We start from the raw sequence: 27,937 nt of genomic DNA on the forward strand, positions 1-27,937 counted from the left end.
CTGGACAGATTAGTGTCTAATTGGACGTATTAGTGTCTAACTGGACAGATTAGTGTCTAACTGGACAGATTAGTGTCTAATTGGACAGATTATTGTCTAACTGGACGTATTAGTGTCGAACTGGACATGTTAGTGTCTAACTGGACAGATTAGTGTCTAACTGGACAGATTAGTGTCTAATTGGACGTATTAGTGTCTAACTGGACAGATTAGTGTCTAACTGGACGTATTAGTGTCGAACTGGACATGTTAGTGTCTAACTGGACAGATTAGTGTCTAACTGGACAAATTAGTGTCTAACTGGACATGTTAGTGTCTAACTGGACAGATTAGTGTTTAACTGGACATATTAGTGTCTAACTGGACATGTTAGTGTCTAACTGGACAGATTAGTGTCTAACTGGACATGTTAGTGTCTAACTGGACATATTAGTGTCTAACTGGACATACTAGTGTCTAACTGGACATATTAGTGTCTAACTGGACTTATTAGTGTCTAACTGGACAAATTAGTATCTAAGTGGACTTATTAGTGTCTAACTGGACGAATTAGTATCTAAGTGGACATATTAGTGTCTAACTGGACGAATTAGTATCTAAGTGGACTTATTAGTGTCTAACTGGACGAATTAGTATCTAAGTGGACAGATTAGTGTCTAACTGGACGTATTAGTGTCTAACTGGACATATTAGTGTCTAACTGGACATATTAGTGTCTAACTGGACTTATTAGTGTCTAACTGGACGAATTAGTATCTAAGTGGACATATTAGTGTCTAACTGGACGAATTAGTATCTAAGTGGACATATTAGTGTCTAACTGGACGAATTAGTATCTAAGTGCACATATTAGTGTCTAACTGGACGTATTAGTGTCTAACTGGACAGATTAGTGTCTAACTGAACATATTAGTATCTAACTGGACGTATTAGTGTTTAACTGGATGTATTAGTGTCTAACTGGACAGATTAGTGTCTAACTGGACATATTAGTGTCTAACTGGACAGATTAGTGTCTAACTGGACAGATTAGTGTCTAACTGGACATAGTGTCTAACTGGACAGATTAGTGTCTAACTGGACAGATTATTGTCTAACTGGACGTATTAGTGTCGAACTGGACATGTTAGTGTCTAACTGGACAGATTAGTGTCTAACTGGACAGATTAGTGTCTAATTGGACGTATTAGTGTCTAACTGGACAGATTAGTGTCTAACTGGACAGATTAGTGTCTAACTGGACGTATTAGTGTCTAACTGGACAGATTAGTGTCTAACTGGACAGATTAGTGTCTAATTGGACGTATTAGTGTCTAACTGGACAGATTAGTGTCTAATTGGACAGATTAGTGTCTAACTGGACGTATTAGTGTCGAACTGGACATGTTAGTGTCTAACTGGACAGATTAGTGTCTAACTGGACAGATTAGTGTCTAATTGGACGTATTAGTGTCTAACTGGACAGATTAGTGTCTAACTAGACGTATTAGTGTCGAACTGGACATGTTAGTGTCTAACTGGGCAGATTAGTGTCTAACTGGACAGATTAGTGTCTAACTGGACAAATTAGTGTCTAACTGGACATGTTAGTGTCTAACTGGACAGATTAGTGTTTAACTGGACATATTAGTGTCTAACTGGACATGTTAGTGTCTAACTGGACAGATTAGTGTCTAACTGGACATGTTAGTGTCTAACTGGACATATTAGTGTCTAACTGGACATACTAGTGTCTAACTGGACATATTAGTGTCTAACTGGACTTATTAGTGTCTAACTGGACGAATTAGTATCTAAGTGGACTTATTAGTGTCTAACTGGACGAATTAGTATCTAAGTGGACATATTAGTGTCTAACTGGACGAATATGTATCTAAGTGGACTTATTAGTGTCTAACTGGACGAATTAGTATCTAAGTGGACAGATTAGTGTCTAACTGGACGTATTAGTGTCTAACTGGACATATTAGTGTCTAACTGGACATATTAGTGTCTAACTGGACATATTAGTGTCTAACTGGACTTATTAGTGTCTAACTGGACAAATTAGTATCTAAGTGGACATATTAGTGTCTAACTGGACGAATTAGTATCTAAGTGGACATATTAGTGTCTAACTGGACGAATTAGTATCTAAGTGCACATATTAGTGTCTAACTGGACGTATTAGTGTCTAACTGGACAGATTAGTGTCTAACTGAACATATTAGTATCTAACTGGACGTATTAGTGTTTAACTGGATTTATTAGTGTCTAACTGGACAGATTAGTGTCTAACTGGACATATTAGTGTCTAACTGGACAGATTAGTGTCTAACTGGACAGATTAGTGTCTAACTGGACATAGTGTCTAACTGGACAGATTAGTGTCTAACTGGACAGATTATTGTCTAACTGGACGTATTAGTGTCGAACTGGACATGTTAGTGTCTAACTGGACAGAGTAGTGTCTAACTGGACAGATTAGTGTCTAATTGGACGTATTAGTGTCTAACTGGACAGATTAGTGTCTAACTGGACAGATTAGTGTCTAACTGGACGTATTAGTGTCTAACTGGACAGATTAGTGTCTAACTGGACAGATTAGTGTCTACTTGGACGTATTAGTGTCTAACTGGACAGATTAGTGTCTAACTGGACGGATTAGTTTCTAATTGGATAGATTAGTGTCTAACTGGACAGATTAGTGTCTAACTGGACGTATTAGTGTCGAACTGGACATGTTAGTGTCTAACTGGACAGATTAGTGTCTAACTGGACAGATTAGTGTCTAATTGGACGTATTAGTGTCTAACTGGACAGATTAGTGTCTAACTGGACAGATTAGTGTCTAACTGGACGTATTAGTGTCTAACTGGACAGATTAGTGTCTAACTGGACAGATTAGTGTCTAATTGGACGTATTAGTGTCTAACTGGACAGATTGGTGTCTAACTGGACGTATTAGTGTCGAACTGGACATGTTAGTGTCTAACTGGACAGATTAATGTCTAACTGGACAGATTAGTGTCTAACTGGACAAATTAGTGTCTAACTGGACATGTTAGTGTCTAACTGGACAGATTAGTGTTTAACTGGACATATTAGTGTCTAACTGGACATATTAGTGTCTAACTGGACATGTTAGTGTCTAACTGGACAGATTAGTGTCTAACTGGACATGTTAGTGTCTAACTGGACATATTAGTATCTAACTGGACATACTAGTGTCTAACTGGACAAATTAGTGTCTAACTGGACATGTTAGTGTCTAACTGGACAGATTAGTGTCTAACTGGACATACTAGTGTCTAACTGGACAAATTAGTGTCTAACTGGACATGTTAGTGTCTAACTGGACAGATTAGTGTTTAACTGGACATATTAGTGTCTAACTGGACAAATTAGTGTCTAACTGGACATGTTAGTGTCTAACTGGACAGATTAGTGTTTAACTGGACATATTAGTGTCTAACTGGACATGTTAGTGTCTAACTGGACATATTAGTGTCTAACTGGACATATTAGTGTCTAACTGGACAAATTAGTGTCTAACTGGACATGTTAGTGTCTAACTGGACAGATTAGTGTTTAACTGGACATATTAGTGTCTAACTGGACATGTTAGTGTCTAACTGGACATATTAGTGTCTAACTGGACATGTTAGTGTCTAACTGGACATTTTAGTGTCTAACTGGACGTATTAGTGTCTAACTGGACGTATTAGTGTCTAACTGGACATATTAGTGTCTAACTGGACATGTTAGTGTCTAACTGGACATGTTAGTGTCTAACTGGACAGATTAGTGTCTCACTGGACATATTAGTGTCTAACAGGACAAATTAGTGTCTAACTGGACAGATTAGTGTTTAACTGGACATATTAGTGTCTAACTGGACATGTTAGTGTCTAACTGGACATATTAGTGTCTAACTGGACGTATTAGTGTCTAACTGGACATATTAGTGTCTAACTGGACATATTAGTGTCTAACTGGACATGTTAGTGTCTAACTGGACAGATTAGTGTCTCACTGGACATATTAGTGTCTAACTGGACAAATTAGTGTCTAACTGGACAAATTAGTGTCTAACTGGACATGTTAGTGTCTAACTGGACAGATTAGTGTTTAACTGGACATATTAGTGTCTAACTGGACATGTTAGTGTCTAACTGGACAGATTAGTGTCTAACTGGACATGTTAGTGTCTAACTGGACATATTAGTGTCTAACTGGACATACTAGTGTCTAACTGGACATATTAGTGTCTAACTGGACTTATTAGTGTCTAACTGGACGAATTAGTATCTAAGTGGACTTATTAGTGTCTAACTGGACGAATTAGTATCTAAGTGGACATATTAGTGTCTAACTGGACGAATTAGTATCTAAGTGGACTTATTAGTGTCTAACTGGACAAATTAGTATCTAAGTGGACAGAATAGTGTCTAACTGGACGTATTAGTGTCTAACTGGACATATTAGTGTCTAACTGGACATATTAGTGTCTAACTGGACTTATTAGTGTCTAACTGGACAAATTAGTATCTAAGTGGACATATTAGTGTCTAACTGGACGAATTAGTATCTAAGTGGACATATTAGTGTCTAACTGGACGAATTAGTATCTAAGTGCACATATTAGTGTCTAACTGGACGTATTAGTGTCTAACTGGACAGATTAGTGTCTAACTGAACATATTAGTATCTAACTGGACGTATTAGTGTTTAACTGGATGTAATAGTGTCTAACTGGACAGATTAGTGTCTAACTGGACATATTAGTGTCTAACTGGACAGATTAGTGTCTAACTGGACAGATTAGTGTCTAACTGGACATAGTGTCTAACTGGACAGATTAGTGTCTAACTGGACAGATTATTGTCTAACTGGACATATTAGTGTCTAACTGGACAAATTAGTGTCTAACTGGACAAATTAGTGTCTAAGTGGACATGTTAGTGGCTAACTGGACAGATTAGTGTCTAACTGGACATATTAGTGTCTAACTGGACAAATTAGTGTCTAACTGGACATGTTAGTGTCTAACTGGACAGATTAGTGTTTAACTGGACATATTAGTGTCTAACTGGACATGTTAGTGTCTAACTGGACATATTAGTGTCTAACTGGACATATTAGTGTCTAACTGGACAAATTAGTGTCTAACTGGACATGTTAGTGTCTAACTGGACAGATTAGTGTTTAACTGGACATATTAGTGTCTAACTGGACATGTTAGTGTCTAACTGGACATTTTAGTGTCTAACTGGACGTATTAGTGTCTAACTGGACGTATTAGTGTCTAACTGGACATATTAGTGTCTAACTGGACATGTTAGTGTCTAACTGGACATGTTAGTGTCTAACTGGACAGATTAGTGTCTCACTGGACATATTAGTGTCTAACTGGACGTATTAGTGTCTAACTGGACGTATTAGTGTCTAACTGGACATATTAGTGTCTAACTGGACATATTAGTGTCTAACTGGACATGTTAGTGTCTAACTGGACAGATTAGTGTCTCACTGGACATATTAGTGTCTAACTGGACAAATTAGTGTCTAACTGGACATGTTGGTGTCTAACTGGACAGATTAGTGTTTAACTGGACATATTAGTGTCTAACTGGACATGTTAGTGTCTCACTGGACATATTAGTGTCTAACTGGATGTATTAGTATCTAACTGGACGTATTAGTGTCTAACTGGACATATTAGTGTCTAACTGGACATATTAGTGTCTAACTGGACATGTTAGTGTCTAACTGGACAGATTAGTGTTTAACTGGATGTATTAGTGTCTAACTGGACAGATTAGTGTCTAACTGGACATACTAGTGTCTAACTGGACATATTAGTGTCTAACTGGACATACTAGTGTCTAACTGGACATACTAGTGTCTAACTGGACATGTTAGTTTCTAAATGGATGTATTAGTGTCTACCTGGACGTATTAGTGTCTAACTGGACAGATTAGTGTCTAACTGGACAGATTAGTATCTAACTGGACGTATTAGTGTCTACCTGGACGTATTAGTGTCTAACTGGACATATTAGTGTCTAACTGGACATATTAGTGTCTAACTGGACATGTTAGTGTCTAACTGGACAGATTAGTGTCTCACTGGACATATTAGTGTCTAACTGGACAAATTAGTGTCTAACTGGACATGTTGGTGTCTAACTGGACAGATTAGTGTTTAACTGGACATATTAGTGTCTAACTGGACATGTTAGTATCTCACTGGACATATTAGTGTCTAACTGGACGTATTAGTATCTAACTGGACGTATTAGTGTCTAACTGGACATATTAGTGTCTAACTGGACATATTAGTGTCTAACTGGACATGTTAGTGTCTAACTGGACAGATTAGTGTTTAACTGGATGTATTAGTGTCTAACTGGACAGATTAGTGTCTAACTGGACATACTAGTGTCTAACTGGACATATTAGTGTCTAACTGGACATACTAGTGTCTAACTGGACATACTAGTGTCTAACTGGACATGTTAGTTTCTAAATGGATGTATTAGTGTCTACCTGGACGTATTAGTGTCTAACTGGACAGATTAGTGTCTAACTGGACAGATTAGTGTCTAACTGGACGTATTAGTGTCGAGCTGGACATGTTAGTGTCTAACTGGATGTATTAGTGTCTAACTGGACATGTTAGTGTCTAACTGGACAGATTAGTGTCTAACTGGACAGATTAGTGTCTAACTGGACAGATTAGTGTCTAATTGGACATATTAGTGTCTAACTGGACAGATTAGTGTCTAACTGGACGTATTAGTGTCTAACTGGACAGATTAGTGTCTAACTGGACAGATTAGTGTCTAACTGGACGTATTAGTGTCGAACTGGACATGTTAGTGTCTAACTGGACAGATTAGTGTCTAATTGGACGTATTAATGTCTAACTGGACAGATTAGTGTCTAACTGGACGTATTAGTGTCGAACTGGACATGTTAGTGTCTAACTGGACAGATTAGTGTCTAACTGGACAGATTAGTGTGTAACTGGACATATTAGTGTCTAACTGGACAAATTAGTGTCTAACTGGACATGTTAGTGTCTAACTGGACAGATTAGTGTTTAACTGGACATATTAGTGTCTAACTGGACATGTTAGTGTCTAACTGGACAGATTAGTGTCTAACTGGACATTTTAGTGTCTAACTGGACAGATTAGTGTCTAACTGGACGTATTAGTGTCTAACTGGACAGATTAGCGTCTAACTGGACAGATTAGTGTCTAACTGGACATATTAGTGTCTAACTGGACAGATTAGTGTCTAACTGGACAGATTAGTGTCTAATTGGACGTATTAGTGTCTAACTGGACAGATTAGTGTCTAACTGGACGTATTAGTGTCGAACTGGACATGTTAGTGTCTAACTGGACAGATTAGTGTCTAACTGGACAGATTAGTGTCTAATTGGACGTATTAGTGTCTAACTGGACAGATTAGTGTCTAACTGGACGTAATAGTGTCTAATTTGATGTATTAGTGTCTAACTGGACAGATTAGTGTCCAACTGGACAGATTAGTGTCTAACTGGACATATTAGTGTCGAACTGGACATGTTAGTGTCTAACTGGACAGATTAGTGTCTAACTGGACATATTAGTGTCTAACTGGACAAATTAGTGTCTAACTGGACATGTTAGTGTCTAACTGGACAGATTAGTGTTTAACTGGACATATTAGTGTCTAACTGGACATGTTAGTGTCTAACTGGACAGATTAGTGTCTAACTGGACATGTTAGTGTCTAACTGGACAGATTAGTGTCTAACTGGACATGTTAGTGTCTAACTGGATAGATTAGTGTCTAACTGGACATATTAGTGTCTAACTGGACAAATTAGTGTCTAACTGGACATGTTAGTGTCTAACTGGACAGATTAGTGTTTAACTGGACATATTTGTGTCTAACTGGACATGTTAGTGTCTAACTGGACGTATTAGTGTCTAACTGGACGTATTAGTGTCTAACTGGACATATTAGTGTCTAACTGGACATGTTAGTGTCTAACTAGACAGATTAGTGTTTAACTGGATGTATTAGTGTCTAACTGGACAGATTAGTGTCTAACTGGACATACTAGTGTCTAACTGGACATATTAGTGTCTAACTGGACATATTAGTGTCTAACTGGACATACTAGTGTCTAACTGGACATGTTAGTGTCTAACTGGACGTATTAGTGTCTAACTGGACATACTAGTGTCCAACTGGATGTTTTAGGGTTCTAACTGGACATGTTAGTGTCTAACTGGACGTATTAGTGATTGACAGACACATTGGACATGCTGGTAGAGCCAGAGGTTCTCTGACCTCTAGTAGACACTTCAGTTCTCCATGTGGAACCAAAGATTCTGCAGTAATGTGCTGCCTCTGCTCTTCTGAGAGCAGGTGTGTCCTATTTCCAGTAAATTCACCGGAGCCTGTGACCCAGACTTCAGCCAACACCCCTTGATCACGTGAGCTTCTCCTCCTTCACACAGTGTTTCAGTAGCAGACATGAATTAATCTACGTTCATAACCCCTCCGCCTCCATCCATCTCTTGTGTAGGTTCATGAAGAGCAAGGCTAACTACTCCCTGAACACAGATGACCCTCTGATCTTCAACTCCACCTTGCACCTTGACTACAGCACAGCTCACAAATACATGGGCTTCACCGAGGAGGAATTCAAGCGGCTGGTGAGATGGATGTGAAACAGCTGCAGGGGCTTTAAGGGTCCTTTAGAGGAAAAAACAGTAAAACTTTGGGGGACAGTTTACAGTAAAGTGGGATTTGTAGCAATGTTGTAAAAAATTTTATAGAACAGCCTCAGTTTGGTGAGAAAGATCTCTTCTCATTGGCTAGTCACAGCAGGGCCAGTTCCTGTGTGTGTTACTGTCATGACTTTCAGGAAGGGGAGTGTCCCAGCCCTGGACCCGGAATGCTGAGGTTTTGTTCCCCCTTTACCTATTTTAGGTTCTCTTTTCAATTAGTTATTCCATTTAATGAATCCGTCTTTGCTACCATGTTAAACGTCAGTGAGGTTTGTATTTCAGCTCATCATTCTCGTTACTAAAGGAGGCTCCATCACACCATCCTGATTCTCTCACTGGAGGAGGTGTCCTTCTGCAGATGAGAAAATATAAAAGTTTTCACAGCCTTTAAACTTCCAAAAAACGATTTCCAACTAAAGGCCGTTGGTGAGAACAGGTGATTTCCTATAAGCACGCACTTTTAGACTTGATTTCTTGCAAATTTTATAAATGGTTTATTCTTCCAAAAAAAAAAAAAAGGTTCAAAATTCATTCAAAATGTTGTACTTTTCATCCAACGAAAATTAACCTTAAATTAAATTATCAGGTCTAAAAAATGCGTGCTTAAAGGAAATCACCCGTTCTCACCAACGGCCTTTAGTTGGAAATCGTTTTTTGGAAGTTTAAAGGCCGTGACACTTAAGTCAAAAAATCATTTAACCAAATCCTCCCATCTTCCCTGACACTTGGCAAACAAACATTTTTCACACGCCTCCCCATGTGCTACTAATCAGCTTAATGACTAAGGCGCGTCCAAAAAGTTCACAACTACATCAATTTACCAAAAAATTTAAAATTAACACATTTAAATTGTAAACCTAACTTATTATAAAAGGAATGATAAGAAATTCTGAAAGAAATTTATAACTTAACAGATTTATGCTACTTTACTGAAATGGCCACCACAAAAGTCAACAAAATATTAGCAGAAAATTTGCCACCACATGCTGCCAGCTCAGCTAATTTTAACGTGATTCCATGTAAGTCCACAAGAGGGCTCTTTCTTGTAGAAATCAACTGTTGGAGAACAATCAGAAAATCAGCCTATGGCACCCTCTGATGTCAGTAATGGACATTCCCTCAGATGTCTCAAAGTTTATCAAGGAAAAAAGATGGATCATCCATCCATTTTCTTTACCCGCTTGTCCACGCAGGGTCGCGCGAGGGCTGGTGCCGATCTCCAGCAGCCCCCGGGCATGCAGGTGGGGTACACCCTGGACGGGTCACCAGTCCATCACAGGGCAACGCAGAGTCAAACAGGACAAACAACCATGCACACACTCACTCCTAAGGACGATTAGAGACCGTTCAACCTGACGGTCATGTTTTGGACTGTGGGAGGAAGCCGGGATGCCCGGAGAGAACCCACGCACACACAGGGACAATATGCAGACTCCATGCAGAAAGACCCCAGGCCAGGATTTTAACCCGGGACCTTCTTGCTGCAAAACAACAGCTTTAACCACTGCACCAATGTGCAGCCCAAGACTGATAATATTTAAGTCTTTATTGTCCTGTTATGAACTTTACAATTTACAACACATACGATTTTCTTTATAATTCATCAGAGCATTAACCTCTAACCACAGCCATGTGCACATACACGAAGAGCCTTTCTCTCTACAGGATGAGGGACTTCACATGGCCTGAAAATGACCCTTGACCCTTCCAGATTGGTATGCAGCACCCGCTGCTTCTCTGAAGTCGTTGAGGATTATTTTCCTCATGTTAACACACACCTGTATGCTCCAGACCTGCACATACTGGAAACACCTTTGTTTCTGTGCCTCTTCTTCAGTACTGTCATAAGGTTATTCTGATAGAGGTCAGAAAAAACTGGTTGTTTTAATGCAGACGTCGCTCTATCAGGTTTCCCCTTAATCAGTCTCCTGTCTCTTCTGATTCTATTGGAAAGCCTTCTGATTAGAAACTTTGTTGACCTTCTTGTTTGTAGAACATCAAATCAGCAGAATCGTCCTTCCTGCCTGAGACAGAGAAGAGCGAGCTTCTCAGCAGGCTGTACAAAGCCTATGGGATGGAGCAGAGCACCGCCTTTTAAGCCTGAGCCCAACATCAGTGAAGAGGAAAGGGACTTCGCCCTGGAACCCATCACACCCCCATCCTGACCTCCTTCTGGCTCATCAGAAGACAGTTTCATGTTATACAGAATATTCTGCTGCTTATCAAGCGGCTGGGTTGCCCCATGATGCACATGTTCATCATTTCATCCTAATGCTCCTTATTTTTAATTTTGGGGACAGAACGTTCCTCTGAACACGTCCATCCCTGTTTTATGGTTTCTAGTGAAGCCAGTTTCATTAGAGCAGCACTTTTTGACACACACACACTTTAAACACACCATTCAAAACTCCTAAAGGTGGAGTCCAACACTAGGGTCAAAACGAAAGCCAAGAGATGAAGACGGGACCATGTGGACCACGTCTGAAGGGGAACACGAGGTTGATGTTCGCTCTCCACATGAAAACACCACAGACCAGTTGCATACACTGCTGCAGTCAACCTCTCCTCCGCGTACGTTTCATATCCAAACTACTTCCTCTTTATAAATACTTCCCATTGTGACGAAATAGGTACAACAAAGTAGAAGAGCCACTTTTTAGCTGTGATACGAAAAGATCGTTCATTTTATTTGCTCGTTTTAGGTGTAGAATAACAGCAGATGGGGCTAAACCAATCCACTCATGGGATGGTATCTATGGAAACGTTGTAAACAAGGTCTCACCTGTTCAGTTGATTATCAGTTGAATAACCTCAGCTTAAAGAAACGGAGATTAGTGGTGATAAAACGGACGAGCTAAGGGCTAGTCCGAGGAGATCCAATCTAAAACCTGTCTCAGCTTTTTCATCACATGAATCTGGTGTTTATTTTTATAGAGCACCACTAGAATCCCCATTAAATGTTAGGTTCGTGTCAACAAAAGCTTTATGAAATACATTTTATGTAAACCACCTTGAATTTTGAAAGCGGAGTCCTTTTACCACTCTTAGTTCATCTGTTCAGTCAGAACATTTACATTTACTGAGCCAGGTGAGATATTACTGGTTTATAATATTTTCACGGAAGCCCAAAGTTGTTAGAAAGAAGTGAAAATGTTCTTCAGCATCAGACCCAGAATGACAGACGGGCAACCACGTTATGTTCGAAGAAGGAAGCAGACCATCAGTAGCGATGGCTGAAATCATCTCTCTGCAGGACCTTTACACAAAGAAAGTGTCTTCTTTTCTATTTATTTAAACGTGAAGATATGAAGGAAAAGTCACTGTCAGAAGTTCATTCTTCCACATTTAAAATGTAAGCCTTTTAAATTGCATTAAGATGTGTTCGTATGTGTGGAGCATATGGGAGGCTGGCTGCTGGTGAAATGAACGCGTGATTTTTGTGTGAAAGCAGCGTTTATGCATCAGGCTCCGGGACATCAGGGGAAAACAGCTTGAAACCAAAGGTGTAGTCTTACATGTGGCCACTAGGTGGCACTAGAACATCTCCTTGCTGGAGAACTCAGGGCCAATCTGGCAGGTTTTAATTAGATGGTTACTCATTTTATTGCAATGTAAATATGTATTTAATACATCATTGCATTTACTAAAAAGCACTTAGAAAAATGATTCGACTTGAATAAAAGCTGCTATAAAATGTTTGTTTCAGTCATTGTCCACAACAACAGAAACGTTGTGTTTTCTGTTAGAATAAAGAAAGCCCTGCAGCTTTAAAACAGCGTCTCTTTTCTAACGAGCAGAGCTCTGCCTCCTTATTGTGAAGATAAATGGAAGGACGGTGGAAATGTCAACAGCGACTTCCTGTGACCATCCTAATGTACACAAACGCTGCATCCAGTAATATTTATGGTTCTCATCAACGCCGGTTGGCTGGAACACGTCTCCTTTTACAGCTCCCAAGTCTCGGTGACCCCCCAGGACATGTAAAAAATACTAATATTACAGTAATTCAGAAGTATTTTATTACACAAAGAAAACTTCTATCACAAAGTTATCACTTAACATTGAGCAATAAATATGGACAGTATGGATGGAGTATGTTGGTTACTATAAAAAGAAAACCTTGACAAAGAAAATGCACACACACACACACACGTGCGCACACACACATAAAAAGAAAACAGATAAACGGGCCCTCAGTGACTCGGCCCCACACTAGGCTGGAGCAACGGGCTGCTTAGATCCTCACAGGCTTCAGTCCAAAGTTTCTGTGCTTTCTGGTCTTGTTGGGTAAACAGAAGACTAACAAAATGAAGCAAAAACAAAAACGATTCACGACTCGCTCTCTGTTCCGTCCCCGTCCAACGATCTGATCCAGTAGAAAAAAGGCGACCTTTGGGGTGGTCGCAGCTCCAAAAGGCCGGCAGTGAGTGAAAGTGTCCTCACATCCTGTAGGACAGTAAAACCTCCTCCTCTCCACACTCTCCTTGCTTTCCCCCTACATCCCCCCCCCCGAGATTCCTGGCTGGTTTTAGGATGGACCTCCACCTCCTTGGGTGTCTTGGCTTGTGGAGCCTTCTGCCTCGGGGGCCGGGGAGGCCCCTGGGTTCCCCTCTGAACAAAAACCAGAGAAATAAAATAAATCAGTGCTCATGATCCAGACCAAACAAGGAATAAAAACCGTGTGAAATAATAATAAACAAACAAAGTGCTGGGGGAAGGAACGCAGGCTTCCTGTTGGAAAGAGATGAAGCAACTTCAGATTTGATCCATCCTACCAGACCTCGAGATGATTTCATCAGAACAACTTGGTTTGAGTAAAAAGGGAGTCAGCGAGAATAATGAATGGCATCAGTCAGAGGAAGAGAAGAGGGGAGGAGAGGAGAGAAGAAGAGAGGAGAACAGGAGGTGATGAGAGAGGAGATGAGAAGAGAGGGAGAGAAGAGGGGACAAGAAGAGGAGAGGAGAATAGGAGGAGAGAGAGAGAGAGAGAGAGAGAGAGAGAGAGAGAGAGAGAAGCAGAAAGGAGAGAGAGAGAAGAGGAAAGGAGAGGAGAGAGAAGAGGAAAGGAGAGGAGAGAGGAGGGAAGGAGAGAGGAGAGGAAAGGAGCGAAGAAGAGAGGAGACAGGAGGTGTTGAGAGAAGAGAGGAGAGGAGAGGAGAGGAGTGAAGAGAAGAGAAGAGAAGAGAAGAGAAGAGAAGAGAAGAGAAGAGAAGAGAAGAGAAGAGAAGAGAAGAGAAGAGAAGAGAAGAGAGGAGCAAAGAAGAGAGGAGAACAGGAGGTGATGAGAGAGAAGAGGAGAAGAGAGGAAGAGAAGGGAGAGAAGATGAGAGAAGATGAGAAGAGGGGACAAGAAGAGGAGAGGAGAATAGGAGAAGAGAGAGGAGGGAAGGAGAGAAGGAGGAGAGGATATAGGAAAGGAGAAGAGGAGAAGAGAGAGAGAATAGAAAAGCAGGAGAGGAGCTGTGTCTCTGAGCTTCTGCTGCTACGACTCATTAAACACGCAGCCTAACAGGAAATCACAGCTGAGAATAAATCAGCTGTCTGCTGCTGATATTTTGGTGCATGTAGGTCCAGAGCAGCTGCTCGCCAGCAGAACCCTGATCAGATGTTTACTACGGGTTTGGACTGAAGGAGCTGGTAAACAGGGTTATGGATGCACTGACATCTCCATCATGATGTTCACGAGGAAGCATCTCTCCTCGTGAGGTGCAGATGGAGAGTCTTTCCACCGTTTTCTCTAAACATCTGAATAGAAATTAGAATCCACTCATGCAGAGCCATCGTATAATCTCAGTCCTAATCTGGTACGGTGTGGTGATCCTGTTTGACAAAACGGCATCTCTCCATTCAAAGTGACAGAATGGCAGGATGTTAAATGGTACCGGTTTCAGATATGGACCGAGATATTCACCTTTTGACATAAAATGACTAAATAGAAGTTAATTCAGTCTGAATCTGTTGTTCACAGTTGTTTAATAAAGATTTTCAATCTTCATTCCAAAAAAAAGTCACTCCTGGAAGCAAATGTTTCTGCTCCTTCATGAATAAATTAGTTGTTCGATACCCAAATTTCTCTCTAACACACAAACACACACACACACACACACACACACACACACACACACACACACACACACACACACACACACACAAGTCTGACAGGTAAGCCACCTGCTGCACTGTTCCGATGCTGTGCAGACTACTGGTACTGCTCCAAAAGCTGGAATAATTTCCAGGAGATCTTCCCTTTTCAAACCCTAAACCTGATGCCTAGACAGAGACCAGAGGGGGGGCTTCCAGCCATCAGACCAGCTCTGGTGGGAAGGTTATACTTGTGGGATTACTGAGAACCTTTGTGGTGATCTGTTAACTCATTCACTGCCAGCCGTTTCCTGATCGCTAACAGCCTTCGCTGCCAGCGTTTCTCACCGTTTTTACTGTTTTTTTTAGAGTCACACAACGTTGTGCGCTAGCATGATGTCGATGCCAAAACAACCAAAACACAGAAGAGACTCACCTATTACATCAGGAAGAATCCGTGTGTTTCGAGCGTTATCCGTTCTTTCATAATCCGTTGTCGTATTGTGATCGGCAGACGCTTTTCAGGTTCGCGCCTCACTTTTTTTTTACAGGAACGGCCCAAAACGATCTCCAAACACATGGATGATCTGCTTCCTGATCATGTGACGTGTGACGTATGCGGATGAAGATCGGCTTCAGGGCTGAGATGTTTGTTCTCACAGCGCGGGGGCTCGTTCCAATGCTCAAACAGTAAAAAAATGCAAATGACGACTTTAGTCGTCAATGGCAGTGAATGAGTTAAGTAAACTCGGCGTTTTTCTTAATTCCATCTCAGTCACTTGATGTTGAGCATCCACTGCAGCTGGTAACCTTTTACCGCAGGAACAACTGTTTTATTTCTTTAGATCCCAACACACCTGTAAGAGCTTGTCTCTCATAAACTAAGATTCATCTTATTAATTCGTTTTCAAAAGCCATAAAAAAACCGGGTGTTTAAACTGCATGTTGCTGGAGGCCAGCCTCCACTGACCTGCACCCTGCAGATTCATCTCTGCCAACTCTTTGGTGATTTCACTCCTGCTGGTCACATCCGACTCTTCCCCAGTGATGTCGGGCACTGCGTTCCGGCGGCCTGTGCGGTCGCAGTTGATGAAGTCCGAGTACGACGTCTCCACGTCCATCATCTGTCCATGACCAGCACTCTCATTACACCTGTTGGACAGAGGGAGGAGAAGGAGCGTCAGGATCGACGCAGAGGGGTCCTAAAAAGCCAACAGCATCAACCTGCTGCGATGTTTTACATCGGTCACAAGAGAATGTTCACTTTGTGCATCGGCAAAAACATAAAAGAGAGAAAACACACAAACTGTCTGGAGACATTCAGGAAACAGAGCTGAGCGAGAATCGGTGTGAGGAAGGATGATGTGAATAATCATCCTTCCCATTTCTGCTCATGGATTCACGGGAGTGCTGACATCTATCCTAACTGGTGACCTAATTACATCAGGAGAAAGGTCTGCCACTTGTTTAGTCATATAGCTCTCTGACAGAGTCCATTTGTCTGTCCTAAAGCCATGAACCCCGCGTTTAAAAATGGGAGGGGATGGAGGACATGTCAATATGGAACGCCAGACTAAGAGCTTCAACCAGATGAGATGGAGACAGAGTCCCAGAAAAATAATCCATCATCTATCCATCCCGTTTTCCCTTCTTTTTCAGCTAGATCATGGACCCTGCCAACCACCAACACGTTTTCTAATCCTTCAGAGAAGAAAGGGCAAAGCCGGAGACATCTCCAGGAAGCAGAGCAACAGGGAACAGAAGGAATCTGATGAGAAGCAAAAACCCAAAGAGATTCCAGATTGGGATTGTGCTCACAGCGGTTCCTCTATCCCTGAGGGCTGCCAAAGCATCCCAGGAGCATCTCACTGTTGAGAGAGTGGATCATCCCCGATGATAACAGCTAAACAGCTCTGAATGCTTCAAAACACCAGGAAGAATTAAGAGTCTCAGAAGAAAACAATCCAAACAAAGGTCATGGGCTTCATTTTGGCCACAAGAGGAATCAACATTTCAACATTTCTGAAGACTTTTGGCTGCTGCTCTGTCATAATCTAAACTAAAATAATTATCTGATGTATAAACGATCTCAGAAGTATTAAATTAACCAGGATGGGCAGAAATGTTGAAGTTGCTACCAGTGGCTTGATGAGTCACCATGGCAACGACACAAGTGAAAAGTTCTTGCTTCTTGGTGGCAAACTTTCCATTCAGCTACTAAACGTCATAACACACCACTGCCATCTGAGCGGTGTGTTCTCATGTTTAATGTGTGTGTTTGTGTTTGTGTGTGTGTGTGTGTGTTTTAAGCACCTGGCTGTGAAAGCTGAAAAAGTTGTGACAGATTAGTGGAAAAGATCAAGCTTCAGTGGTTTGGCACTCTTGAAAACCTGACGCCACCAGGCTGGTTTCCTTTCCTGTGCAGTGTGCGTGTGTGTGTGTGTGTGTGTGTGTGTGTGTGTGTGTGTGTGTGTGTGTGTGTGTGTGAGAGAGAGAGAGAGAGAGAGAGAGAGAGAGATCATGTAGAACAGGAAGCACCTCAGGTGTTTCTGAGAGGTCAGCTGCATCAGAAGCAGGCGGCGCTGTGTGGCGATGTGAAGGGCAGATTTCAGGTCCCTGTAGGTAAGAGTGCTACCTCTGGAAATGTCAGAGAACTGGACGCTGGCATTTCCCACCAGAGCCTCTTTGGGTTCCCGACAGCAGACGGTGGATAAGATCCATCAATAGTCCTCTCGATATCAGGCTGTATGGTCATTAGAGACCCAGACGACAGGAGGAGGCCGCTGCTTTATAATCACATACAAGTACGACCTCTTCCAAAGACATCGGACCAACACTAGAGATAAGAGCTGAAGGGTTTAGGGAGACTTTTTTTTAGTGTGATTTCCATTCGCTTTGTTCCCCTTAAAAGTTTCTTACCCACTGTTATAACATTAAATATTTAAAAATATGTTAAATATTTAACACCTCTTCGGCGGTGGTTCCAAGTGACACTCATCATTGCTGCTGCACAGATTAAAATCATAAAAACATCCACTGACAGGAAAGTTACTGGTACCACTTTACATTATTAGTCACTTATAAGGGCGGTCGTAAACAGTTTATAACACTTTCTAATCTACCGTGCTCAGTAATAGCTCCTACTGTGATCCTTACAGTGAAATATATTCATCAGACGATTCACTCATTACAATAATCCACTCACATCACTCGTTTATAAATGCTTAATAATGTTAAAGTCGCGGTCAAATGTGTTTATAAAGCACGTTTACCCAAAGTGCTGTGCATGTCAAACGCACATACGTGAAACTACAGCCAAAAGCTAAACATAGTAGTGAAATTAAAACGTGTGTGTGTTCTGCAGTTAGAGCCATTTAAAACCAGCTCATTATCATCACTGAGAGAAATGTGGCAGATGCACATCTTGCCAAGGCCGCATCTTTTGGCAGATCCTGGTGTTTCTTGTTTGGGCCTCAGAGAAGCAGCGAGTTTCATTTCTGAGGACAAACATGGAGGCAGATTTAAGGTTTGGGGTTTTGTTGAGAAGCGTAAAAAGAGAACAGGAGTTTAATAACAGCTTTATAAACTGTTACTAGTTAAACCTGCAAACACAAAGTGGTTTGTAGGACTAGAACTGCTACGGTCATCCAACAGCATCCACCTTTATATTTAGTTTTTTATTCATCATTGTCTGCATGCTAGAATTGTTATAGCAACCGTTCGCCTCCACACCACCAGTCTGCAACGAGTACATCAGTCAGGTTTGGTTCCAGTTATTAGTAGGGATGCAGCAATACTACTTTTTTCCAAACCGATATGATACAAACACTTGGATCCGAGTACTCGCAGATACCGATTACGATACTTCTACCACACAAATAAATGTTGCGAATTGGAATACAGGTTTTATTTTCTTCTCTGCTTTCAACAGGAAAAGACTGTAAGGGAGATAAAAACTAAAATATATGAATAGAAATGATCACAACACTAAAATATTAGGTGAACAGAAAAGACAAGTTCCAGTGAAGCCACTTTCAAGCAACTACATTGGTATCTGTGAACTTTTACCAATACCAGTATCGATACCAGTATCGGTATCGGTGCGTCCCTAGTTACTAGTAAGCTCCGTCCAAGCTGGTGTAGGGAAACTGTCACGCAGGCAAAGCTGAGCCTGCATCTGCTTCACTTTGGAGTGACACGAGTTGTACAGGTTTGGCCGTGCTTCGCGCTAGCTGACGCGATCACAGCAGGACACGCTCACCGAGCATCTGACAGGAGAAACACAGGCTGCTAGTCTGCCGTGGAGTTACACGGGTCATCTGGCCGACACGTTTGCTACCGAGTGGTTGTTTGAAGAGTCTTTCAGAGTAGATTGGACCCATGTTTGAAATAAAGTTGTATACACAGATTATGAAGCCAAACGTCCATTTTATGTCTCATTTGAAGCCCCAAAATATAAATATATACAATTCGGCCATGGTCTTATTTTGAACATTTTCTAAAAACAATCTAAACATGTGAGACTATTTTAAATTCACAGCATGCTCAACATTCATGCATTTTTATTTAAAGGCACTCTGGCAGTTTTATTTGCTTTTAGGACCCCCATTGTCCATTTAGTAGAACCGAAAGCAAAACCTATCTTTTAACACCTTAATCTAACTGTGGAAATGTCTCCCCAGCCTTCATTAGTGTCTACAGGGGGTGATTCATAACTAAATCAAACAAATCAGCTGTGTTCATGATTTAAAAAAATGCTAAACATGCTGGACACGGACTGCAGCGCCAGGAATGTCAGCTCCCTTTTTTAACTCATTCACTGCCAATGACGACTAAAGTCGTCATTGGCATGTTTTTACTGTTTGAGCATCGGAACGAGCCCCCGCGCTAAGAGAACAAACATCTCAGCCCTGAAGCTGATCAACATCCGCATACGTCACAGATCACATGATCAGGAAGCAACACATCCATGTGTTTGGAGATCGTTTTGGGCCGTTCCTGTAAAAAAAGTGAGGCGCGAACCGGAAAAGCGTCTGCCGATCACAATTCGACAACGGATTATGAAAGAACGGATAACGCTCGAAACACGCGGCTTCTTCCTGATGTAAGAGGTGAGTCTCCTCTTTGTTTTGGTTGTTTTGGCATCGACATCATGCTAGCGCGCAACGTTCTGTGACTCTTAAAAAAACAGTAAAAACGGTGAGAAACGCTGGCAGCGAAGGCCGTTAGTGATCAGGAAATGGCTGGCAGTGAATGAGTTAAAGTCCAACAGACCGGACTGGCACTCTGAAGTTGCAAGTCCGGTATTCTGGCCACAGAGGGCGGTGGAGGTCTGAGGGACATCTCATTAATCCTGTAAAGGCTCATTTTAGCACACACTGGATAAAGAAAAGGATTTAAAGATAGGAAGAACTCATTTTTGCCAATGTAGAACGATATTTTTACACACATGTGCAACCTTTCCTCTTAGCATGGTGTTAGCACAGTCAAAGCATAAAAGCTTGAATCAGAATAATCAATCAACTGACAGAATGATGGACGTAAAGTTGCCGTTAATGTCCGCTCTACAGCAGCACACTTATTGATAAACGACTGATGACTTCTGATGAAGGACGCTTGAAGATGGAGAATTCCTCCTGCAGCTCCATTTTATCGTTGGCCCGCTTTGCAGACAGCCAACATGCACATCAGTAGGCATGAAATGTGCTCTGCTGCTCTTCACACTGAGCATGACTCAGCTGGCAGTGTCCACAATAAATGTCAGGTTTGATTTCTTTAAAAACAAAACAGAACACGGCGGCTAACAGGAGATAAAAACAGCTGAACTAAACTACTTTAAAAGTCTGACTAGCATCTGTATTAACACGATTGTGTCGCCTGGACAAAATAGAAATAATCTTCATTAAAGCTGCATTATGTAACATTTTTGTTATAATAAAACCGTTTTCCACCTTTTTCATCTCCTGAACAAATGACTGAATCTAGTCCTTTTTGCCACAGTTGCACACAGATGTAGCAAGTTATTTATTTTGAAGGGGTTCAGGCCGGTTCCACCTTGTGAGTGTGTGCCGTGACGTATGCATGTTCACAAGGAGACCGTGTTCTCGTCTAGTTAGCCACCAGATATGCTAAGCTAGCAGCTGGAAACGCACATTTGAAGATTACTTCATGCTTGGTTCTCTGCCTCTGACCCAAGCCGCTCCTCCTCACGGATCTGGCCGAGTTCAGACACTCAGAAGCTCAGAACCCTAAAGGCTGATTACTCCAGCCTGGGGTCATGCAACACAGGCACTATTAATGTGACTGACTACTTCTAATAAAAAAAAACTATTATAAAGTCCTAATAATGATCTCCGTAGACAGCTGGAAACTCCCCTAATGCTGCTGACCTTTTGTTTCAGAGTTTGCTTTGAGCAATTTCTTTATTTTTTAATATATGATAGTTATAATTCCCCCCCCCCCCCCCCCCCCCAAATTAAATATTAAAAATTATAAAGTGTACCGTCATACTCTGCTGGAATTGTTATAGTAGCATTTGTAGTTTATTACTTTATTATTTATTCATTTATGGTTTGGTTGTTTTGGGATTTAAGAAGTTACTATTGTTATCATTATTATGGCTGTAATTACTAATAGTGTTATTATTTTCAAACACCTTATGGTTGTGTATTTACGGTTAATGACTCACCAGGGTTGCTTTGAGCATTTTCAACACGATTTTTAAAAACAAATGAATTTTTTCATAATTATCATTCCATTCCTAGTTAGTTTAGCAGTAGTGATGCTGTTTTAGTCATCATTAAACTCCTTACTTGTGTTGTTTAGGTGAACAGACATTCACACAACCTCAGGCTGCAGTGAAGCAGCTAATGTTTTTGTTTTGTTCTCTGTAACGAGAGCGAGCCAATAAACACATTTATCTGTATCCCTCAATAGCCTTTTCCATGTCTTTTCAAATCCATCATAAAAGCTTAAAATGTAAAATTCTCCTTTCAGAGATCCACGAAACCGAGGAGCAACAGTGTTTCTGTTGTATCACCGACCATGTTTGAGTTTTATTGCGTTCACCTGTTTTATCTCTACTGGTCCAGTCGTAATGTGGATTAGGAAAGTCCCATGTAATCACCATTTCTTTGTTTAATTAGTCGGCTTGCCTGTACATGTGGATCAAATCCAACCCAAGATCATTACCGATTTCCATGGAGGGCCGATGCTAGGATGTTCTGCCTTCTGCTCTCCAGCCCGCGGTTCCCCTCCTCAGCCCGAGTGCTTGGCCTCGCTGTGGTGGAAGTCGTTTAATGGAGAAGCCTTTTAAGAAAAGGATGTTATCCACAAAGCTAAGTGCAATGATAAGCGTGTTTATGCGGAAGCTGGCTGAAACAGGGCAGGCAGCTGCTGTTCTTTTGGTTATTTGTTTATTCCAAACGGGTATGTAAAGTGACTAAAACGAGATGTCATGTGAAAAAAAAAAGAAAGAAAAACAGAGGAAGTCAGTGGCACATACAGGTCTGGGTATTGAGAGGATCACAAAAGATATTAAGTTATTTACCCTAAAAAAGTTATTCCTATTCATTTTTATCAATTATTTTCTCTAAATTAACTTCCAGAGGATCCTTGGTTTAAGAGAAAAAACAGAACTAGCTCAGGCTGCATGGTGGTGCAGTTGATACCACCCGAAAGAAGTTTGCAGGTTCAAATCCTGGCTAATTTTAAGCCAAGGCTAATAGCTTCATAATAAATAATAGCATTTAGGCTAACACTACTACAATAAAAACCTTCTAGATCAAGCAAATGATAAGATCAATAAAACCAGAGGTGGCGCGTGCCGACAGGCAAGGCAGGTAATTGCATGGGGCCCCAGGCCATAAGGGGGCACCAGAGGGCAGATAAACACAGAAGTCAGAACCACAGCGGTAGTAAGACAGGAAGAAGCGGTCATGTGACAGCACTGCTGACTATGGCCCAATCTCAATACTCGCACTGCGGTCTTCAGCAAAGTGCACTTGGAGAAAGTGCGCTGTAGGGTTCGAGTGTGTAGTACACACGTGTGCAAATAATTGCAGAATTGAGACAGGGAGCATTGCGTCATCAACCGCAATGCATGCCGGGATTCTGATAGCTGTGTTTTTTTTTTTACCTTTTTTAATAACTTTCAAACAAACAACCAAACAGTTATTAGAAATACATTTACATGTATTGCTGCTTTGTCTAAAAGTTTCAGAGAATCAACAAATTGTTCTAAAATTAACAACTTTTATTAGAAAATACATATTTTCAAAAAAGGCACTTAAGCCTTTTCTCCCACAGCAATGGATTGTGGGTAGTAATACACCTCACCGAAGTCCCTAGTAATGCGGACTTGATGAAGGGCGGATCAAGGGTGCAAAAGGGGTGTGATCAACTTCCGCATTCGAGAATCGAGACACCCTACGCACCCGCACTCCTGTTCGGGATCGCGCAATTGACGGGTGCAAGGGTGGAAGTGTGAGTATTGGGATTGGGCCTAACTCACACTACCTGACAGGGTCTTGCTTCAAGTGTTTTCTTTATAGATCACAAGGCTCGCGCAGAAAATGAATTTTCAGACCCCATTTTGAGTGTGAGGAAGAATATAACTCAGGCCCTTGAGCTGTAACACTCATTGCTAGACTGAAGAGTGTTGCTCATGAAATACAGAAACGATGATATGGAGTGAAACTCCACATGGCTGCAACATGAAACGATACTGCAAAGCAAATGTCGCAGGTGTGTGTTTTCACAAAAGACAATAACAACTCAATCCTCTATGGAGCATAGTCTCAGTTTGTGAGCTGAACTTAGCCTTTCTGTTCTTCCTGCTCTGGGCTGCATGCGTCACTTGTTTCAAATGTGTTGAGCTGATTCAGAAAAAGATCCAAATACTTCAGTAATCCCTTGTTTGGAAGACGGAAGGGGAGTGATCGCATCAATAGAGCCACTGAATAAAAGTAGAGGCAAAAAAATAAAATAAAATAAAAGAGTAGCCAGCGGTCCGCTCCATGTTTTCAAGATGTTCATCATGACATGTTTGAACATAAACAGTGACCGCAGCAGGAGAGGTGACGTGTAACAGGAGACGTTCAGCATGGAGGTAAGAGGGAGAATGTCTTTGAGCTCACTGAGGGAATAGGAGTCAGTGCAACCTCTCACACAGCCCCATTAGAGAGGTAGGCTCACATCTGACCAGTGTTGGGAACGTTACTTTTACAAAGTAATTAGTTTTAGTTACTGATTATTTTGTCAAAAAATTACTCAGTTACTTACTGTCATGATTTGATGATGGTTAGGACCCAAAAATGCAGATACCCAGGATGACATATATTATTTGAAGGATGAAACAAAATAATAAATCCAAGGCAGGGAGCCAGTAGTCCAAAAATGTCCAAGAACCAAAAACTAGAGATCAAACACTGAGACACGAGAAGCACAAGTAATACTGGAGATAAGGAACGCAAAGACTGACAGAATTACCACAATGGACCGACACAACACAGAGACAAGACAGGGCTTAAATACACTGGGAGGAACAATTAGGGAAACAGGAAGCAGGTGTGTGGAGTGAGGGCTGGAGGGAAGGCAGGTGACAACAATTATCTAAATGGGGAAACAGAACCAAAGGAGGGCAGATAAACCTAAAACTATAAAACACAAAACTAAACCTAAAGCCTGAGGGAAGGACTCAAACACACACATACATAGAGCTGGGGAAGGACACAGGCACACACACACACACACACACAAAACACCGAGCTGGGGAAGGACACGCACACACACACACACACAAACACCGAGCTGGGGAAGGACACACATACACACACACAAACACCAAGCTGGGGAATGACACACACACACCGAGCTGGGGACAAAGAGGCTGGAGCTACACCTGGAGGGGCTGGGGATGACTTAATGAACACCGGACCTGAGGGGAATGATCAGAAGGGATACAACAGAAGACACATAAATGAGACGCAGACAAAGGACACATGAGGGTGCTATGAGACACCAAAAGCGGAATCTAGAGAGGGATGGAGAACATCAGGAGACACGTGAGGGCGCTATGAAACACAAAAGGAGAACCTGGAGTGGGAACTGGAGGGGCTGGAGAACAAAGGGACACAGACATGACACTTTCAGAGTTACTAGATTATTAAAGTAACTAATTACCAAGAAAAATAACTATTTCGTTGCTTTTTATCATGAAAGAATGCAAGAAAAATGGGTTCCTCTCTAAATTAAACTTAATTAGACTATGAATTACTACAATACTGAAATATTCAATTCAATTCAAAAATACTTTATTAACCCCAGAGGGAAATTGATTACATGATATACATGACTAATGACTGGGATATAATAAAATGTATGTCCAATTTTTATAATAAAAATGAATGATTGAAACAAATGGGCACTCAACAGGAGGGACAGCAAACAGGAACATTACACTAATCTAGACTATTAAAATGTCACTGTGTGATATTTAACAAGACCCCAATCAGCTCGAATTTATGATTTCAGATAGAAACACCTGTAAAGGTTCCCGAGCCTTCAAATCAGGAGTGGGGAACCTTGGTCCTATCCACCATATTTTAGTTTCAACCCTGCTTCAACACACCTGATTTCAATCACCCAGTGATCAACAGGCTTCTGCAGAGATGGATGAGCTGCTGAACAGATGAATAAACCACTGAATCTGAAGTGCTGGAGCAAAGACATGCAGGACACCGGCCTCAGTCTAGTTAAATGACTGAAATAAATGTAATGTTGCACCGTATTCTAATGTTCCAGCTTCACATAATTGTGTGTTTTTTGTAGCATTTCTGTTGCTGGTAATCTAGTAATGCTTAAATAAATAAAATCCTTTAAAATGACACTAGAAGAGGCACAAATCTGATGGGGGAATTACATTTACTAACTTGGGTCAGACCCAACCACAGAAGAGCTGAAGCTGGGTGGTAAACACACACAGGTAGTTCTAATAACACCTGAGCGCCCGTGGCGTCTGAGACTGATGCATCAGTGTTACAGCGGGACTGAAGAAATGATCAGAAACAGGTTACAGTTGGACGATCCAAGAAGGTAGAAGATCGTGACGTCTGAGCGATGAACACGTGAGCGGACCTTTGGGTCGTCCCGCTGTCACGCCAAGAAGGGCAGAACTGCAAATTCACGCCTGCAGCAGCGAATCTGCGTCTGCGGGTCTGCAGCTGTAGACTACTCATCACGTCTTCCTCGTTCTTCATGGCCGTGACGCACTTGGATGATAACATCTTTAGGTCCTGATCAGCTGCCGGCAGCTTCAACACACCGCATTGCTGAATTAGTAATGCACGCATCTTCTTATCAGTAACGGAAACGGCGTTATGATAAAAGAAGACGGTAATTAACTGAATTACTAGTTACTGAAAAAGATATTTTTTTATGAACGCCGTTATTTTAAATGGCGTTATTCCCATCACTGCTTCTGGCCCGCTGGACCCTTTTAGGCCCGACTCGTGTGTAATAAACTTGCATTATCCACAATAGGCTGTACCGAGACCAGCTTCTCCGCTGATGGCCATTAGAGCCATCTAGCTAAACCATTTCTTCTTTGTCAACCAAATATGCAGCAATTATTGATGAGACAGAACATGTCCACATGAATGAGGGTCACCTGTGTATTAACTCCGATGTTCCACTAGTTTGTTTATTTATTTTGCAGACGCTTTTGTCCAAAGCGACGTACAATTTTTAACTTGTAACTTGTAGTTTATCCCAAGTCTCATCATTTTAAAAACTCATGAACAATAGCTGCTACTTAAGGGTTTGACTATTTTATTAACTGTTGGCTGACCTACACAAAGACTTGCTACCAGATAAGCTTTAGAAAAAAAAATAATTAATTTGTTTAGATATTGTTGCAACAACACTTAATCTGCTTTTACAGCTTTTTGCTTAAAGAGCAAGTCACCCCAAACCAACTTTTTTGGCTGATAAACTATAATTGAGTGTCTAATCATGCTGTAGACACGTGTAGTCAATAATTTGGCACTTTAGTGCATCTTAGTTAATATTTAAATATTCTGGATGTATTTGTTAGCGGCTCCGCCCTCTCGGTCTGCTACGCAATAGCATTTGTTGCATTCTTCAAAGAGGAAGTGGAGTGGAGTAAGACTCTGATAGGGGGTGACTTGCTCTTTATAGCCGTTAAAGCAAATCTACAGAACAAGCTAGGTTTTGGATGCAAACACTCCCCCCCACCCCCCACCCCTCGGGTATCTTCCCTGAGACGCGAAACCCGCATTTCCAGAGGAAACAAGAAAACGCTAAACACCAGTTGTCACTTCCTAGGTCCAAACATTTTTTGTTGTCTGTGACTTTAAACGGTGTTTTTCATTTTTGTACTCTGGTAACTTGTCCTAACGTTGAAGCAGCTGGCTGTTTCTTCTTCTCTGATATTACTGAGCGGAGAACCTCTCACACCAGAGGTGTTTTGTTGATAAATACGAGAGTATGTGATGAGTGGAAGGCCCACGGAAGTGCGGCGGTTCGGCGAGACCGACAACTGGATGGTCTCAGAGTTGCTTTCAGTCTGAAACGTGTTAATGTCGGAGGTTTTCGGACAAATTCAAGAGAACCACTTTTTCATCTCAACATTTATACTATGTTAGAACGTTGTTAAGAGGCATGAAATAAATGTTTAAGGTAATTAGTTTTCTGAATTTGCCATTGCAGCTTTAAAATTACGCAATAACAGAAGGCCAAGTTTTTTTTCCTTACCAGAGCAATACGAGTTTCCTCTTCTGACTCCAGTCGTTTCAGCGCTCCAGACAAATTAACTCAAATCCGTTTCCTCAGCAGTGCTAGGTGTTACACACAGAGGAAGCTCCCTGCTTCCCGACCCCCCGTCGGATGTAGCGTGGCCAGCGTCTGTTCACATGATGTCAGCAATGGCTTGGCTGATGGCAAGCCGTCAAGTCACCAGGAAGCGGCATTTCTTCCGTGGGATTAGCATTGTTGTTCTCCTCTGGACCTCCTCATAAATAAATAAAAGCCCTGAGCTGTAGTTGGTGTATTTGCCCCAC

At 41.4% G+C, this 27,937-nt stretch overlaps 2 protein-coding genes across 5 annotated transcripts in view; one reads left to right on the top strand and one right to left on the bottom strand.

Annotated features, from left to right (window-relative positions):
• Positions 1 to 12,550, top strand: part of ada (adenosine deaminase) — a 36,638-nt gene extending 24,088 nt beyond the window's left edge. The window contains exons 9-11 of the mRNA XM_015967011.3: positions 8,413 to 8,480; positions 8,573 to 8,702; positions 10,771 to 12,550. Coding sequence (XP_015822497.1) covers positions 8,413 to 8,480; positions 8,573 to 8,702; positions 10,771 to 10,875 — 303 coding nt within the window. The 3' untranslated portion in view covers positions 10,876 to 12,550. The remainder of the gene's footprint in view (positions 1 to 8,412; positions 8,481 to 8,572; positions 8,703 to 10,770) is intronic.
• A 223-nt stretch (positions 12,551 to 12,773) lies between these two features.
• The window catches only part of pkig (protein kinase (cAMP-dependent, catalytic) inhibitor gamma), a 41,247-nt gene continuing 26,083 nt past the window's right edge, over positions 12,774 to 27,937 (bottom strand). For 2 of the 4 annotated variants that reach the window (XM_054745734.2, XM_015967012.3), the window contains exons 2-3: positions 15,829 to 16,010; positions 12,774 to 13,388 (exon numbers count right to left, since the gene is read on the bottom strand). In XM_054745734.2, the coding sequence (XP_054601709.1) occupies positions 13,306 to 13,388; positions 15,829 to 15,982 (237 nt within the window). In that variant the 5' untranslated portion in view covers positions 15,983 to 16,010 and the 3' untranslated portion in view covers positions 12,774 to 13,305. Of the gene's footprint in view, positions 13,389 to 15,828; positions 16,011 to 22,049; positions 22,167 to 24,140; positions 24,654 to 27,937 lie in introns of those variants that run through there. The other 2 variants (XM_054745735.2, XM_054745736.2) reach the window with 2 other exon arrangements.

Source organism: Nothobranchius furzeri, chromosome 15 (assembly GCF_043380555.1).
Source record: "Nothobranchius furzeri strain GRZ-AD chromosome 15, NfurGRZ-RIMD1, whole genome shotgun sequence".
Classification (NCBI taxonomy): Eukaryota; Metazoa; Chordata; class Actinopteri; order Cyprinodontiformes; family Nothobranchiidae; genus Nothobranchius; species Nothobranchius furzeri.